At 39.8% G+C, this 18,710-nt stretch overlaps 1 protein-coding gene across 1 annotated transcript in view; it reads right to left on the bottom strand.

Annotated features, from left to right (window-relative positions):
* The window catches only part of ADARB2 (adenosine deaminase, RNA specific B2 (inactive)), a 299,619-nt gene that overhangs the window by 102,983 nt on the left and 177,926 nt on the right, over positions 1-18,710 (bottom strand). The window contains exon 2 of the mRNA XM_418563.8: positions 5,177-5,263. Within this exon, the coding sequence (XP_418563.5) occupies positions 5,177-5,263 (87 nt within the window). The remainder of the gene's footprint in view (positions 1-5,176; positions 5,264-18,710) is intronic.

Raw genomic sequence — 18,710 nt, forward strand, 5'->3', positions numbered from 1 at the left:
CTCTGTGTAGTAGACATGAGATTATTTCTCTAATGGTGGCACATGTACTTCTATTGTGAAAATCAGACAAAGCAGGCAAATGACACCAAACTACGTAAGATAAATACTGTAAGCAGCTGTAATAGAACAATCACAAGCAATTTTAGAAATGAAGAGCACTAAAAGGAAAGGGGTAAGTCGGAGGATGCACACAGCAAAGATGCAAAACTGTGGATCATTTTCAGCCCTGTTAGCTCTTATCTCCTGTAATATCTTTGCTCTTGAGTTCCCCAAACACATTCTCTACATTTGGAAGAAATGATAATCAAATATGTCTCTCCTATGATGAAAGGTTGGAGAATAATAAAATTGTAAGGGGTCAGAGTTAAGAAAAAGGAGAAAGAAAAATATTACAATTTTTTTTTTTTGCACAATTTCTAATCTATAGGGTAATATTTCTAAAACAATAATTATGAACTGTCATATCTGCTTGGGTAACTTTATTCATTGATTTTTGCAGTATCATAAACAAGAGGAGACATTGCAGACTTGTATTGGCTTCAGTAATTGAATGGGAGAGAAGAAAGCAGTTAGTGAAATACATTTATTTATGCACTGTTCCTCAATCTTCTGACTGTTCTTTCATGTTTTTTTTTTTTTCCTTTTGGTCATTATGCACAGTAGAGTTAACCTAGAAAGTCTGCATCATCAAGAGCTTTTCAGAACTATAATGCATCACTAATAATGACACTGCCTATGTCTCTGGGTCATAAGGGCTCTACAGAACTACCCATCCGATACTCCACGCTACATTTGAAGAGATAATATTGTTCCTGTTGAAGGTTATTCTGCTACCTAGCCAACTTCCAGGGAGGATGGGGAAGGAGAGGTGGTAGATGACTTCTTCACTCTGGCTGGCATCTTTTGTGTTGAGTCACAAGGGGCAGTACATTATTGAGAAGCTGTGATATTGAAAGAAAGACTTTGCAGTTTCTGTAGTGTAGCAAAATTCTGATTCAACTGATTTCTCTGATGCTGGAAGTTATTACTGTTATGAATGTTTAGCATTCACAAGGTTACTACCAATGCATTTTCCACAATACAGATAGGACTTAATTTTCATTTCCCATGTTCTGCATTTTAATATCTAGCTCCTGTTTGACCTGCTTATGTACAGTATGTTTTTGCTGTTCATCTACATTACATTAACTGTGGAGGTTAAATGGACTGACCTCCGTAATTCCTGACATTCTTGAAATTAAAAATGTTTAAATCAGAAGCAATAGGTATGAACCTGTGAGCCAGAGCCTCAGTACCTTTGTACAAGGTCAGCTACTACATCAAAAGCAATGTAGGGCCATTTCTTCATGCAAGCAGATGACATTTTCATACACTTACTGAATCCATAATAGAGGGTTGGGGACTTTTAGGCTGGGGATTTCCAGGTCTGTATTCTTGATTTTAGAATAGTAAACTTGTAGCTAACAGCGGGATTCACTCCTTCCTCTCTAACATGCAAGCACACACATTCTATAAAATCCTCATGAAAGAAGTCAGTATGGTGAACCTACTTAAGAGAAACCAACCCTGATCTCTCTGTTGCAGCTGCAGCCCTCTCCACCAGCTCACAGGGCTCAGACTGCTTAAAACAATATTGCTAGGATTTATTGGTGTGCAACAGCGATCTGTGAAGGGAAACATTACCAATGCACAAAAGTACAGGATTTTGATTAGTTAAACTGGGGACTGAAAATTTTTGGAAGTGATTGCCATTGCCTTTGGCTGTTCCAGAATGAAGATACTGAACTTTGCCCAAAGTATTATCTGAAGTAACTGAAATTCAAACACCTGTAGCACAGCTCTTAACAACGTGGGAAATTATTCACAGGACCTGACTGTGCTGATGCTCATACTTTCACGTGCTCTCTCCAAGTTAACAAACGAGTACGTGCAGCCAACGATCTGGGCAGCTCTGAGCAGGAATACATTTAAGTACTTGTCTGCCTGAATCAGGACCAGAGTTTAGCTTAGCTTTAAGCATGGGAGAGATTCAAATGGAGGCAATAGATACAGCTTTCAAAATAAAACCAGGGGGTCTGATTCTCCTTTGTCTGCTGGTGTGAGATAGCTTGGGGCTTTTATTGCTGGAGGAGTTGCTTGCTGCATTTTTAGAGACATGGAGCTTGCTGTATCTCAAATGTGCCATCAAAAGCTTTGGGGCCTTATGCTGCCTGAAGAGGGATTTAACTGACAGGCTCAAAACTAAACAAGCTTCAAAACACTGAATCTTGGTCTGGGAGACACTGCACATGACTTCTGCTGTTTCTGAGATGCATATGCTGGGGACCATCAGCAGATCCCTGCAGGCATTGAGAAGAGGTATGTGCACCACATCTATGCATTTGGCACCACAGCACAATCAGTTCCACAGGAATCATATGCTCCTGCTAGAGGTAGAGCCCAGATTTGTGAGTATCTGTGTCAGATGGTAGTCTGCATTGTTGTGGCATAGTGTGGATGGAACAATTCAAGATCAGGGCAGGCAGAGGTCTGCAGCATCATGAAAGGAAAGCAGGCAGTGAACAGGGAATGATTATTTACTGTTTCAATCAGTCCAAGCCCTGGAGACAGGAGATTTGAAGCAACAAAAGGGTGTACTTTTTATAACACAAAAAAATCACTGAACTGCTGCTCCTTGCTGTTGTTGAGAGCAGAAGTATCAGCAGGCTCTGGAGAGGACGAGACAGGTCTGTTGGTGAACAAGAAATATGATGGTTCAGGTGCAAAGTAAATTCCTTGCTGAGTGCTAAAAAGATAAACTGAGGGGACAATCACCATTTAAGCATCCTTTTTCTCAGTGCATCACTAACAGCAAATGTTGAAGACAGAGTACAGAGCTAAATATCCTATTTCTAACCCTGTTACAATTTTTAAACCCTTAGCTGCCAACCACTAGGAATATATGGGGTGTTCCTTTTCTCTCATGGTCAGTGTAAAGACTGCACTGGAGACTGATTACAGCCTGTCCAAAAATGCCATTCCAAAATTGCCTAGAGTCTTCAGTACCTTTATCCAGCATTAGTTTCTGGATCATAAACCACATTAGTACTGCCTATATGCTAATAACCACCAGTTGAAAATGCACTTGCAGTTAACCTGGCATGGCTCCCCTATTAAAGCAGGTCTAAAGGAATATGAAACAGAACTTGAATCCATTTCAGCTAGTGGAACTCTGCATACTGATTACTGATACAGCACAGTAAGGGCAGGGATGCTCTCAGAGAATACACAGATAGCAAGGATAACCCACCACTGCTCTACTTTGCTGGCATTGTCCTACACTTTTGTTAAATTGCTAACACAAAATAAGTTTCTGCTTCTTCAGAGCAAATCACTGAAGCTCTTTGAAATGTCTAATTAGTACAGGAGTACCTGCATGCTATAGAAATTGATGGGATGTATGCCATTATACAAGAAGTGAATGTTTGACCCAAGAGAGGTCTAGGTGCAATGTTCTTGAAAACAGTGAAATTTGCTATTTTTTCAGAAAACATCTAACCCTGTCCATGTGAGCTATTTTATAACCAGCACAGGCACGAAGCAGTCTTAGCATTACAGCAGCAGTAAGAAAATGGTGTTACAGTGTTTGGCTTGTACAAACTTCCTACATTACCTAAAAATAACTAAGCAGCACTTTTGGGAAACATTACGCAGGAGGTGCCTGCAGAAGCTCATCATGTGCATAATATGTTTCCAGCGTGTACTTCTCATATCTCTTCCTGAAAATGTAGCCTCCCTGGGACCAGTTCTGAAGGATTTTCAAGATTTTTTCACCTTTCCTATGATATGCAAAAAATTGCCATTCCCTGTGCAGCAGTACAGACTGATCCTCAGCAGCAGAAAGCTGAGGGCTTTGCTCCTTCAAAAGCTATTCCCCTTCATGCTGCATCATGATCAAATCGTGGCAGATTAGCAACAACAGGGAAAAAAAAACCCCATTCCTCCCACCCACTGCCTTTAATAGGGCAACATATCAGTGTGTGTCTGGCTGGGAAAGGAATCCATCTGGTAGGTGATACTAAAACTCAGAGAGTTGTTCATTTGATTCAGAAAGCTTCCGCCCCCTTTATTTATTTATTTTTGAATGATTCGAGTTATGTTTCAATAACCAGGGCTGGATAACACGTGATAATTGCTTCTGGATGATAAATGGAGGGCTCACTGATGGCTGTCCAGCCCTAGCAGTACATTCCTGAGATGGCAGGTGTTCTGAAGACTTCACATCTCCCCCCAGCCCAGCAGTGCTTCCATCTAGCTCCGCAGTCACGGTATCAGGAATGTCAGTGCTATTTTTTGGATGTAAGTGCCCCAGAACTAATTTTGTGCCCACAGTGCCCTGTGGCTAATTTTGTGGTTACATCTACGTAATGAACCCTGTCATCTCCTTCTCAATTGGATTTGGTTTCTTTCTTTCTTTCTTTCTTTCTTTTTTTTCTTCTTTCTCCAGGTGGACGGAGAAAAGAATCTTGCAAAACCTGCAGCATTTACTTTTGCAAAAGTACTTTGTAATTGTGGAAGAATAAACTGGGAGGAAAGATATAGTACAAGAATAGTTTTGACTTATGTAGACTGAGTCAGCAAGCAAACAAAATAACGTAACTGAAGGAGAGGGGAGGTGAGGGAAGGGAAGGGAAGGGAAGGGAAGGGAAGGGAAGGGAAGGGAAGGGAAGGGAAGGGAAGGGAAGGGAAGGGAAGGGAAGGGAAGGGAAGGGAAGGGAAGGGAAGGGAAGGGAAGGGAAGGGAAGGGAAGGGAAGGGAAGGGAAGGGAAGGGAAGGGAAGTAGCTCCACAATCCTGTGACCCTGCATATAAACATCTCCTTTTTGTAACTATTTTCCCTGCATATAAACATCTCCTTTTCGTAACTATTTTCCCTTGTATCTGTGACACACCACTTATATTTCACCATCCCTGCCCAGGGAAAAGTAGGTAGGCTGGCTGAGATTAACGTCTCCCTTACTGGAGACCAGAGAATATGTCTGCACTCAGCATCAGGGATCTTTGCATTTTACATGAGGACTGGACTTAGGGCCTACCACTGTTCAGAAACCTTCTTTTTTTCCACAGCTGCCCCAAACCTACAGAGCTTTTATTTCTGGTAAATTTTCATTTACCTATAAAAAAAAGAGGTTGCTTACTTAAATTGTCTTCATCCTCCATGGTGCTTGAACCAGGACTCAGATACTTGAAGGGTGCTATAAAGGTTGACAGTATGCTTACTTTTTCTAGAAGAAAACAGAACAAAAGAGACATAAATTCAGCATTTTGTCAATGTATCCTGATCTACTCCACACTTTTACTCATGTGAAAACATCTTGGTAAGTCCCTTTCCTTTTTGTTTTTTCCCAACTCCGCCAAAATCCACAGAATTGTAACACATTTGCTACAGTTGGCGCTGCAAATCCCAAATACAGATCCCTACTGACTTTTGTATCTAATCATAGAGTCATTAAGGTTGGAAAGACCACTGAGATCATTGAGTCCAACCATCAACCCATACCTGACTACTCTAGACCATGTCCCTCAGTGCCACATCTACCCTTTTCATGTACCCCTCCAAGGATGGTGACTCCACCACTTCCCTGGGCAGCCTGTTCCAATACTTCACCACTCTTTCTGAGAAGAAATTTTTCCTAATATCCAACTTGAATCTCCCTGGTGCAACTTAAAGCCATAACCTCTTGTCCAATCACTGGTTATCTGGGAAAAGAGGCTGATCCCCACTTTTTAGGCAGCGCTTCTGGTTGTGCTTCCTTGCAGTGTAGCCTGAGCACTGCCTTCCTGCAGCCCAGACCCCGGGTGGGAAGGAGCTGGGGATATGGGAGGTGTGAATAAGGGCTGTGATAGGGGCAGGAAAGTGGGAGCTGGAGGCAGGCAGCCCTGAGAGACGGGAACTCCTCTGCTGAGTGAGACCATGAATTCACCCGCTCTTATTTCCCTTGTCTGACAGAGTTTGAACCAGAAGTCTCAGAGAATGGAGGCAAGAGTTGGCACCAGAGACCACAATGGATTCTAATTCTTCTAGAAATTGTTGATTTGGTATTTGGAAAAATTTTTATGGTGTGTCACAGGAAAATATTGTCCAAACTACAAGAATCTTGTTTGAAATACTTATTCACATTCAATTTAAGTGTATTTTTTTTTAATCTTCCTTTTTTTCTTTATGCTGACGATACTAGATGGCACAGAAGTGTACTTCCCATGCCACAGCCAGTATCTATATGCTTAAAAAGTCTTAGTGAGGGGAAGAGGATATGAATTGTGCAATGCTGGGCTTTCATCTTATGGCAAAAGCATAAAAAACAATTTAAGCATGTCTTCTGTCAAGTCATGCGGGACAGATTATTTGCATTGGAAACTTTATTTGTCGGTGAGAAAGTATTTCTCTGAATTTCCTTGAATTACCTGGCTAATACATTCTTTTCTCATGCAGCCACTGATCTGGAAGGCTTTCTGGCTGAAGAGCTCTTAAACGTTTTCTATTTCACCAGTACATCCGTTAGCTTTTCAGCTTGGTTATTCCTACATTTGCAATTAATCCTTGCTCTTGTTAAAGACTGTTATCAGAATCCATCAAAAAATTACTGCAGATGTTTGCCCTTAGCTAGGAAATATTACAGCTCTACTCTATTATGAGAAAGCACTGTAAAAGCTGACTGTTCTTTGTTAAGTAAATACAATAAGCAGAATAAAAGATTGCCTGAAGAAAACCTTTCTCTGTCCAGAAACCTTTCAGCCCAGACTAATATATAATTAGAGCACAAATTAGCCTCCTTGAATTGCAATTTCATTAAGAGATTGTAATGATGTCACGAACCAAAAGAATGAAGCTATGAATGCTTTAGCCAAAAGATTTTCCTAAGTGAATACTTTGACACTTTTTGCTAAGGCTTTGCTCCCTGAGAAATGCAGTATCTCTGTAAGATGCTGTCTTGGTGCATGTTAGACTGTTGAGTTGTGATCAGGATTAAGGCTGTTATTCTCTCTGTAGCTTCTTAACCAGTTTCTGTCACTGAAATTAGAAGAACATATGAAATCTTTGATAAGAAGAACACTTCAGATAGACTTAGGACCAGAGAAGTACCTAACTTCAGCATCAGCAATGCTGATGTCTGGATATCAATATGCAGTGAACTGAAGTGTATTCTTAAGGTACTTTTTTTTTGTTTGTTTCTGCTTAGCACCTATCCCCAAAGACTTTGTTTGTGCCTTCACTTTCTGTGGCAAAGATCTTAGACAGCAAAATTTACTGCGCTCCTAGAGCAGCAATGGATGGGTTCATGTCAACGAAGCTCAGGCAGGCTCTAATAACAAGATATCTTTCAATCAATACAGACAATAAAAATTAGAATTTAATATGTCAATCCATTGGTTGAACAATGGAAGATTTAGTGTGTGTCTGGAAGGAGGAGGAGAAAAACCTCAGTATGCACACAGCAAAGGTGAATTATGGAGCCTGTAGAGGTGGGAAAGATAGATGACAGGATAATTAAAAGTAGGTGTTTACAGGGAATTAATCTGGTTAGATATATATCTACCACAATGATGGTGTACTTCCATCTTTTGCATGTTATTGCCTACCATATATGCATTACAGGACACTGCTTTAGCTTTATTGTCAATGGTGTGAAATTTGGTATTATCTTTGTTTAACATTTTAGAACAATATTAACTAAATTGTGTATTCATCCTTTACAATCTGTATATATTTTAATGTGCGTCACTATTAGTCTGTGCCAATTTGATGAAATATTATGAATAAAAATAAAGGGTATCTTTCTTTGGATACAAAAATGCCACACAGTTCCTTATATATACCTTTAAATTAAGACTCCTTTTTTTGTTTTTTTTTTTCCCTTATTCTCCTGCTATGATTTTTTTTTTCCCCAAAAAGAAGCAAAACAAAATTTAAAGGCCCAAATTTAAAGTCCCAAATTTCAAGCTGTAATTTTTATTTATAACTGTAAATGTTCTTTGTATTTTTCAAAAGAAGTTGTTTTCAAAGGTCAGAAGAGAGGTAAACAAGACATTTCAAACACTCTTTTCTCCAGAAAGACAAAATATATAACTCTACATTTACGAGAAGCTATACCAGGAGATATTACTGACTGCATTACAATTGTACCAACAGCCTCCAATGGCAGGAAGGAGCTATTTCCTGAAGGCCTACAAAGGCACAAATAATTCTGTATTTACAATGGAAATTGAGAGACAAAGAGCAGGTAGTGCTGGGATTTATTTCAAGCCATACTGGAATGCTAACACAGGACAATAACATCATATTTTGTAACACATTCATTATAAAAACATCCTTCCAAGTGATGCCAACTGGAACTCAAACTCAAAATCACCATTTCACCACATGAGAAGCCAATTAAAGGAAGAAACATCACTCTCCACTGTTTTGGGACAGAAAAGGATTTGAATTCAAGCTTTGTCAGTATATATTTTCCAACAATGGTAAATACTTACTTAAAAAATTAAAATAAACACAGTTTTGACAGTAGCTATGTCATGGAATCATATCAACAAGTTAAAACATCAGCCAATATTTTTTTTTTTGTAAGGACAAGAGAAAACAGTTTCGTTTGAATGGTTCAGCAAAGCTTGGCATACAAAGCAGCCAAGTTTCCACTCAAATCTGCTCTTATTGTAAAGCAGCTCCTGCCCTGTGGATGCAGTTAGAAGGCTGGTCACAGGTTCTCTAAATACACATTTGTTGTAGAGACAAGAATACACAAATACAGCTATAGACAGCTTTTGTGCCCTTCGTACCTATCAGCGTTTACAGGGCATCAGACAATACAACTTGATCATCACACATACTGAGGTTCTTTCACTCTCAATCACATGAATAAAAGCAATGGGAATGGCAGGAGTTCAACACTTCTAAAAATCAGTCCTTATACATGTTGGACAAATTGTTTGGCTTTAAGAAGAGCAGACTGGCTGGGGTCATAACAACAGTCTTCCAAGTCATAAAAAGCTGCCTCACAGAAGAAAGGAAGGGACTACATTCCATGTGCATTAACACAACTAGAAGTAATGGGCTTAAATTGTACCAAGGAGAATTCACTTTAGACATTAAAAAACTTTTGTAACAGCAAGGACAGTGCAGCAGTGGAATAGACAGTCTAGTGGGGATGTTGAGGAGCTGTTATTGCAGAAGGGCTGTAGGAAGACAGTTGGCACCTGCTGGGTGTTGTCCTTGGGCTGATATCATTACAGTCTCTCCTATCCCTCTGGTCCCCAGTGGAAAGACTTGTCCTGGCCTTGATATCAAACAGCAAGTTTTAGTTCAAATTTGGAAAAGTGAGTAGTATTTATTAATATTAGCTAATCTCTGAGCAGAAGTGTGTGGTATGCTCTTTTGCTTGGCAGCTAATGAGCACTATTAATAATTGTGTTTTAAAATGCAACTTCTGAACATGAGAAGGATTTGACAGATGGCTACCGGTTGTTTGCCAGATCAGTGTTAGCAGTGTTTTACTGAATTAGTTAAATTCTCATATTTTAGTTGATTACCGTAAGCTACTTTGTTTGTCAGAGTTTGTTTTGTCTTTAATCACGTTATTCTAAAAGCACAATGTGGACATTATAAACCAGTCCTAAATAATTCATTTGGTTTTTATGGAGTATGAAATTACCAAGGACAGGTCAACTCTGACGTAATAATGCAGAACTTATTTGAAAAAAACTCATTTGATTTCTTTAAAGCAGCATTTGCAGCTATTTAAACAGTTGCATTTTTACAGGCATGTTAGCCTCACTTTATTTTAAAAGGAGAGAAATAGGGAGGGAAGAGAGCCTGCACATCAGGAGGTGGTTCTCTGCCTTCTTTCTGATATCCTAGGCAGTTGGGCTGATGGTGATTGACAGCAAATGGGATTTCTGAACAGAGAAGAAGAATGTGATAAATTTTGTGGGAAAAATAACGACGTCTTCAAACCACAGCACTTACTGAGAGAGGCTCACAGCTTCCTAAATTATGGCTTGTACAGCTACCATGCTGCATCATTTAGTTTAAGCAGCCAGTTTCCAGATAGGGATTTACTTTCTTGATGTCAAAACCAACCTGTACAGATGAATTTGAGAAACAGCCATCAAGACAGGAATTACTGAGTGTGAAGAGATGTAATACCATTGCCCAAGTGCTTTTGGCTGAACAGACAAGTGGGAAGGCTCTGTGTGATGCAAATGACCACAATGGTGCCAGAGTGGCTGGGATGACCATCTCAGTCTGTCTCCTCTATCTGTGGTGAAGTTTTTAATGTGGATGCTTTATATACTTTCAAGTGGTTCATGTTTCTTAACAGACATGGCAGCAACCTTGGCATGGTTGTGTCAGTTTTGGCATAGCTGTGTCAATCTCGGCATGGCTGTGTTATGGGTGCAGGAGTTCATTTTGGTGCCTTACATTGCACGTGATGAATTCAAGCCTGCATATATCTGCAAGGGGCTCGTAGCATGTGCCAGTTCCTCCTTGGTTTGTTTTTTGTTCTTATTCCTACAGAGGGAAGATTGAAGGTGAGGTCTGGCTGGCATCATCGGCCCTTGAGAGCTATCAGGTAAAGCAGCTAGAGCAGCGCATCCAACTGAGCAGCCCAAGGGTAAAAAAAAAGAAAAAAAGCCTGTGTACTGGAGGATAGAAATGGGTTAAATAGTGTGGGACTGTTCCCATCTGCAGCTATGCTGCTTGGGGTCCCTGAGAGTGTGGCCTCTGAGGTGGACAGTTACTAACGATCTGCTTTTTATAATTGGTTTTCAATCCAAGGTTTTTGCTGCGATATCCCACAGTAGCCCACGTGGGAACAGGAAGGAAAGCTTTTCTTGAAGGCAGCAGAGGAATGTGCTGAGAGAAAAATCTTCTGGCTGAATGGGATTTTTGTCTGGAACATTTTTCTCAAAACAGGGAGGCAAAGAAATATTCAGACTAAGGAGTCTAACTTTTTAAAAGAAAAAAAGAGGTATTAAACATTATGCCGTTTGTTTTCTGCTTCATCAGGGAACTGAAATGAAGATGTGAGAAGCCAGAACACTTTATTTTTTTCTTTCCTTCTTTTTTTTTTTTTTTTTTTTTCCTGCCTGAAAATCAAAGGGAAGGGAAAAACAGGGAACATTGGGATAGTCAGTGTTTCAGGGTAAGGTTAGTGGCTGCAGGAGGCTGGTTGCTCTTCGAGTTAAAAGAGAGAGGTGTGAACCCAGAGCCATGGAAGCTTCCTCTGAAGTGGAGCAACAAGCTGCTTAGTATGATATAGCACCCACATACAGAAACACCTGCACCTGTGCCTCCCCCAGAAGACAATCATGACCTGCCAAGAGCAGGGGTCTGCTCTGAATAGATCTACTTGCTGCCCTTATTATTAATTTATCTAGTTCTTGGAGCAGGAAATATCTCTCTGCTCTATCAGTATTCAAAATGGGGTCCTCATTCAAAACAAGAGCTCTGAAACGCCAGTATATTAAATAATATCAATGTAGGGCATTACAGTATTTTGTGGAACACCAATTGTGAAGCATGAGTGAGTTCAGTGCTGGTAACAGAATGAATCCTCCTATCTCTGTGCTTCCTACTCTGACTGTTTGTTGACGTAGGATTTCTGTCCTTGAAAAGCTTTGGGGGAAGCTACGAGAGATTCTTTGCTGGTGATACTCAGCCCCTAACACAGTTCATGTCCTGTGCTCTGGCCACTCAGTTCCCTGCATCCCAGCAGTGCTTGTACATATGGCCTTTCTCAATTATTTTGAGGTCAAAATAATTTCTGTCTATCACTTTGGAAGCAGAAAGAGCCATCAACAAATCTGGAACTGTGATTTGTATGGATCCATAGAATACAGCTTCTGGTATAGGATCTAGGCTCTGGCACATGTTTAATTGATCACATGGGCCTTAGACAGTATTTGCGGCATTTAGGGCATTATTTCTTTGCACAGTAGCCTGTCTTGCAGCTCTCCATCCTGCTTTCCCAGGATGAAGATGATAGGCTGTAGGTGCAGTTTCACCACATAAATGTAAATAAGCATTTGAGCAGACAAATCTCAGTGACTGCACTTTAGCATTCCCTAACAGCCTACTCCCAATTCCTTTACAATGGAAGACCATTTACAGAATGAAACACATTGTGTGGTGATATATTAGTTTCTTATTACTTCTTGTAAAGAGCATAGTAAGTAAAAACACAAAGGTGGTTGATGGATTTTATATAAGAAAGGCAGTGTGTACATGTGTTGTTCTCTATTAGATTCCCCCCAAAACAGCCTGAAATCTCATTCAGCCTTGTAAAGTTAGGTCTAAAATTGTTTAATTTTGTTTCAGGAGTGTTTTTCTCTCCTGATGCCTTGCTTGAGGATACAGAGAGATAAAAACTCTTGAGTTATTATCAGTTTAGGTGGATCTCCGTCTGTGTGCGGAGTGTACTATATTAGGTATTTTCTAAGCAATCTGGCTGTGGCTTGAAGATGGCAGTTTAAAAATCACATCTTCCCAAGTCTCTTATGCTGTCTGAACATTTATTTTGGAAATATTTTTATTTTGCCCTCCATAAACTGTATCAGGCTTTTTCCCCACATTTTTTTGGATGTCATCACTTTAGAAAACAGGAGAAGCAGAAGAGAGAATGATTGTATAAAGCCACCAGCGCTGTGTGCTGATGTCCTGCAATGGACAGCATAAAAATGCCCACTGGATTTATTAGACATAATAAATCTGCATAATTGACATTACCTATGACTATACGATTGTATGCCAGCTGCATATCAAATACTATTAACAAAAAGCGAAAGTGCTTTTTCAGTCATCTGGGAAACCAGTTTGGCTGGAATTAAGATGTGTAGGCTAATTTCTCTAATTTCTTATGTCTACATACAAGTGTTTATTACTCAAGGATTTTTGGCTAAACTTGGACAGAAAACTATATGAAGCTCAGTTTGGCTTATGGGATGTTTACTCATCAGTAATTTAAATATTTCTGTCTCTTGTACATCTGTAATAACACATGGTTAATGTGAATTCTGCCCTGATTTATCCTTTATAATGTGAGGTAGTCTTCTGTCAATCAATATGTAAGTGGGGAGAAAATTAATGGTACCGCTGTTATAATTTAGAGATGCTTTTACTGAGAAATGTGCACATACTGAGAGCCAACAATTCTCTCCAGGTACTATAAGAGGGCTGAACTTTACAAGGGTTTCTCAGACAAGATGTTATGGATAAAAGTAATGTCTGTTAATTGAGCCGGTTATTTAAGCATTTAGACACTTAAATTCCCATTTGATCCTGTGGGAGCTGAGACAGATAGAAAGAGTAAGGGGCTGTCCCAGGTGTTGCTCCATTTTCACCTTTTAAAGCATGAGGCTTAAATATTTACTGAGCTTTCCATCACAGCTGGCAGAATCTGAAAGTTTCAGGTTCATCACTGTTATTTGATTACTATTTTCTTCTTACCATCTTAATCTTTCTTGAATCAGATTGCATGTTACTTCAAATCTGTCCTTCAATTAAGAGTGGTGACAAAGGAAAAGTTGGCTAAAGCTTTGCAAAGGAGGCTAAGTTTTCAGAGTGATGCAAAGGAAACTTGACACCTGACTCCCATCAACAATAATAATGGGGGCTATGCATCTAACTCTTTCTGCATTGTGCTGACATTGTACCCTTGAATGTTAGTACAGTCCAATAATTCTCCAAAGATGAGGCAGCTTATTTTCTCTGCCATTGCTGCTTTGTTGGCATTTTTATGGCATTCCCAGAAGTACTACCTGTCAGAGTTAGTACTTCCAAGGATGGCATTGCTTTGGGGTGATTGAGGATTGATGTAATTAAAGAGAAGGCAGTCTACTGTTTGCCCGTGGGTGTTTTATATCAAGCATTTCAGTGCACAGCTACGATTGATGATTTAAATGATGACAAAGTTGGGCTGCTCTGTATGTACAACAGAGGCTTGAGCCAGGGGTTCAGAGATATGGGAGTCTTGTATTTTAGACTAACAGAATTCTGAGAATGCTGTAGAAAAAGAGCTTTCTAGGAAAAATGCAGCCTTCTTATAGACAATTTAATATAATCACTGAAAATGTCCAAAAGTCTAGTCACAGAAAGGAACTAGTTCTAGTCACAGGTGTGGACAAGAAAGATTGCTATTTGGGAATTATTTGGAAAGGAAAATGGAAAAAAAGAGTATACAATATTATACCATTGAATGTATCAATTGAGTGCATTGTGTTCTATAGTGGGCTTATCCAGTTAAGCTTACTCATACTTCTGTACATATCAACATATGAAGCTGTAGGCTTTCTTTATAGTCAATGAAGACTTAGTTAACACAGTCTATGACATTAGAAAAAAAATTATGTATAAGTCCTGTTTTGTGACTTGAACCTGTTGAGAACCATGTGAAATATTAGACTTACCATTATCTCAACATCTACTCCTTAATAAACTGGTGAAGTGCTAAAATCGCACAGCAAAGCTGCTCTTTCACAGTGCAGACAGTCTGGTAAGGACGGTCTGGGAGCATAAAAGAGCTCTTTGTGCAGAAAGAAGCAGCAGCTTATTCTTCTCTTCCCTGCTGTAATGTTCATAAACTCCAATTACATTTATAACTTTGCATTAAATTAAATATGTGATTTTACACAAGCACTTAAGAAGTCTACTAAATATCCAATAACAGTTTTCTTTATTCCCTTGTTAGCAGCTGCCACGGTGGCAGGACTCGCACAAGAGCAGAAGTGATTTAGTGCATTGATTTGCAGTTGGCACAGCCCTTTGTTCTCAAACAGAACTGATTAGCTTAGCAGGAAAGTGCCATTTACTTTTTATCACATTTCTTCTCTGCTCACCTCCCTTCAGTGGCTGCCAAAAGGAACAGCACAGAACTGTAACCTCCTGAGCAGGTTGCTTACTGTCTTCAAATCCAAATTCCACAATTCAGAGGACTGATATTACTGGATGGCGCTGCAGCACTGATACATAAACTAGGATTGCTGCTTTGACATGCTGTAAATAAGTCCCAGTGAGCTCTTTCAGGCTGTTTCAACACAAGATAAACTCTGACTATGACAATACTGTATGTGACAAATAGTCCCACCTAAACCAGGATTTTTGGTGTTATTTTTTTTTCCTACCATTTACTGGGAAATCTGATAGGGCTCTGAGGTGAAAAGTCTAGCTGGAAAGATTTCTCCTGAGTATGTCACTTTTACTTCATGGACTGACCCTGGGTCTTACCTTCTAACACACAACATTTGAGGCCTGCGTATACACTTCTGCACCTCTGATCTCCTGTGTATTGAAGCTGCTGGGAAAACTCTTGATTCACCAGTTAAAAGTAAAGATTTTTGGCAGCACAGAATGACTAGCAGGTGCAATAAAAACAGTGGGAGTCATTGAATTAGCAATTATTTTCCCTTGAAGACCTATTCACAACAGAAGTTCAGTTTGCTTTGGATAAGACTCCATAACTTCAAGGGTCAAATCCTCAGCTGGAGTGAATTTATATGGCTTTACTGAAGTCCACAAGCATACATGACGTTATATCAGCTTAGGTCAGTGGAATAACACTGATTCAAATCAGTTAAGAATCTGATCTGATAAACTTATCAATGCTATTCAGTCTTGTTAGTTTGCCACAATTCTGACGCAACCTGGTCAAAAGTCTCATGAATTCAAAGATGCTCAGTGGTGTAAATATTTCCAAGTCTGTCTTTATTGAAAAATAAGAAGAAAAAATAGGAGTGGGTGGGAGGCTAAAAGCCATGGCTCAGAGTTATTTCTGGAAACAAAGATGAAAAGATGAATAGGGGAGAGAGAATTTCCTTCATACTCTTAGATGAAATTCCTCTTAATAGTATTAATCCTTTTGGACTCTTTACAGTCAACAGAGATGAAGAGGCTAATCCCCGATTCTTCTACACTGGAGCCTCCATTAGTTCTACTAAATAGCTGGTACAGAACCAGAGAGAAAGAACTACAGAAACATTTACCTTCCCTTCTCCTTTGATCTCAGCAAGAGATTATAAAACAGCTCCCATGCTCTCTTCTTCCATTTTACAATGCAAAAGAAATCGGAAACCTTCTTCCCCCTGGCACAAGAAATCCTGGTGAGGAGAGGACCCCGTTACTGGAAAATGTATGTAGCTCACACTCTTCAAATGTATCTAATTCCATTAGTCATGTGAATTCAGTACCTTTTTTTTCCCTTGTACAAGCTATCTTTCCCTCTTTCCACAACAACAAAGAAAATCCTCTTTTCTGGTAAAGCAGAAGTTTTTTTGAGAGGCACTAATTCAAAAGACCAGACTATCTGACAGAGCTAACAAGCTCCTTACTAACTATGGATACACCGGTAAGAGAATGTGATGACTACAGTCCTCTCCTAAATGACCAGAAAATAAAAGCTACTTCTTCATAGAAATTAAACTGCTGCAGAAGTGGGCATACTCACAGTCAGCAGCACCTTATTCATTTAGCCCTCTATCTATTTTGTTCTGCAAACTCTAATGACCATGACTTGAATTTTAGAATCATAGAATCATAATCATCAAGGTTGGAAAAGACCACTAAGAACATGTGGTCCAACTGTCATCTCATCATCACCATACTACTAACCATGTCCCTTAGTACCACATCTACTCTTTTCTTGAAAACCTCCAGGAACAGTGACTCCAGCATCTCCCTGGGCAGCCCATTCCAGTACCTGACCACTCTTTCTGAGAAGGAATTTTTCTTGATACCCAACCAGAACCCTCCCTGGTGCAACTTAAAGCCATTACGTCTCATCTTATCACTGTTACCTGGGAGAAGAGGCCAATCCCCACCTTGCTACAACCTCTGTTCAGGTAGTTGCAGAGAGTGGTAAGATCTTCCCTGAGCCTCCATTTCCCCAAACTGAACAATCCTTTGCTCTTATGCTTCTTGAAAGATATCAGCACTCTGAGGGCAGGACCTGACTTCCCTGGAGTAGAGACTGACATGTGGCCTGTTTTGGGGAGGCCTGTGGGGCTGGGCAAGGTCAGAGAGGCCCCTTAGTGCCCTCAGTCCTGACAATCAGCAGACTTCTAACACAGTTTGTCTATCAGCATACAAAGTTTCTCTTCTGAGTAAAATTTAATGCTCCTCTCTCTGTATTTAACCTTTAAATTAGACCAATGAGTATTCAATGTAGTTTAAATAATAATGGATGCTTAACAGTAATCCTGCTTTTCCACACTGCCAATTATGGCAGGCACTAATCCATCTAAAGTACCAGTCTTTGCAGTAAGCATATGCTTAGCAACCATGCTTGCCATGGCCTTGCTTGGCTTCCAGACGTGTAGATAGAAACATGCCAGGTTTTTACACACAGCAAAGACACTGTGAGCCATCACTGTGTAGCTTTTTCTATGGTCACTTCCAGCAGAGTATGCATACACCTCATCAGCATCAAGCACAGCCGCACTGCTGATGGCTGACAGCAGTACTCTGCACTAAACATCTGTGAATAGTCACTGCTGGTCACTTCACCATGCGCAGATGGCTTCTTTGTCATGCCATCATATGCAAAGTAAAATAGCAAAATAATTATTACACCCTTAGTTCTTCAGTGCAAGAGTCAGACAGTGCACCGATTTGATCAGTTTTGAAGTATTCTCGATCATATCCTGAATCCTGAATACTGGGGTCATATCTGTAGTGCCATGGCTAAAGATCAGGAAACTGGAACTATATTTTCCAATACTTTTCCAAGCTCAGGACTATTGAGAATGTCCAGGATCCTTTCTGCTGACAAAATTGAAACATCTTGGCCGTGGCTGAGCTTCAAGGGATGGGTTTGTTCATATATATTAACAAAAGAGAATGGGAGGGAGAGGGATGAGGTAGCAAACTGTCTGCAAAAGTACCCACTCCAGTGAACAGAGTTTTAGGAAAGAAAGTCCATCAAGCTGGTTTCCACTAATCTGACTCTAGACTGTATAGATGGTTTTCAGGATAAATCTAATTGTCTAATGCTGATTATTTAAATGCAAACAATCCCATCATTCATTTCCTCAGCTCAGAGGGACAAAACTTTGGAGCTGTATGTAACCACTGCTGCTTCCAGAAATGACTTACTAGCAAAAAATGAACTTGTTCAATTCAAAAGGAAATAGGGAACAAAGCTATACCTTTCCCAAAAAGGGACGAGAACATAATCTTATTTCATGTGGTCCTGACAATGTAAGGTGATTCAGGCTGTAGACAGAAGCCTGTGTCACTGATACATGTAGAACTTGGGATCTGTTTACCTCATATCTACTGCTGAGAGATTGGTTTGTACATGGTAATTTGCTCTGTGATTTTAAGCTTTTTTTTTCCTGTTTGTATCAGAATTTGATTTTTCCAGATATATTTGTCAGTAGCATTTGTTCAAAAGCACTTTGTAAACATATTTCAACCCATGCAAACTATTTGTTTTGACTGTTCACTACTCATGCTGTGTAACCAGCCACCTAAGGCAAACTGCAGCTTTCCAGTGCTTTTGCAGATGACTGATCCCTGAAGTCCCCTGGATTGTTTGCAGATCTCTACTCTAATCTATCTTCAGTCATCCAATAAGGTTACCAAAAGCTATTTCTCAGTAACGTAACAGGGGTCACTGTCTGTTGACTCTAACAGATATGCTTAGTGTCCTGACAGAAATGAAAAGCAATGATGGAGTGCAT

This window comes from Gallus gallus, chromosome 2 (assembly GCF_016699485.2).
Source record: "Gallus gallus isolate bGalGal1 chromosome 2, bGalGal1.mat.broiler.GRCg7b, whole genome shotgun sequence".
Lineage (NCBI taxonomy): Eukaryota > Metazoa > Chordata > Aves > Galliformes > Phasianidae > Gallus > Gallus gallus.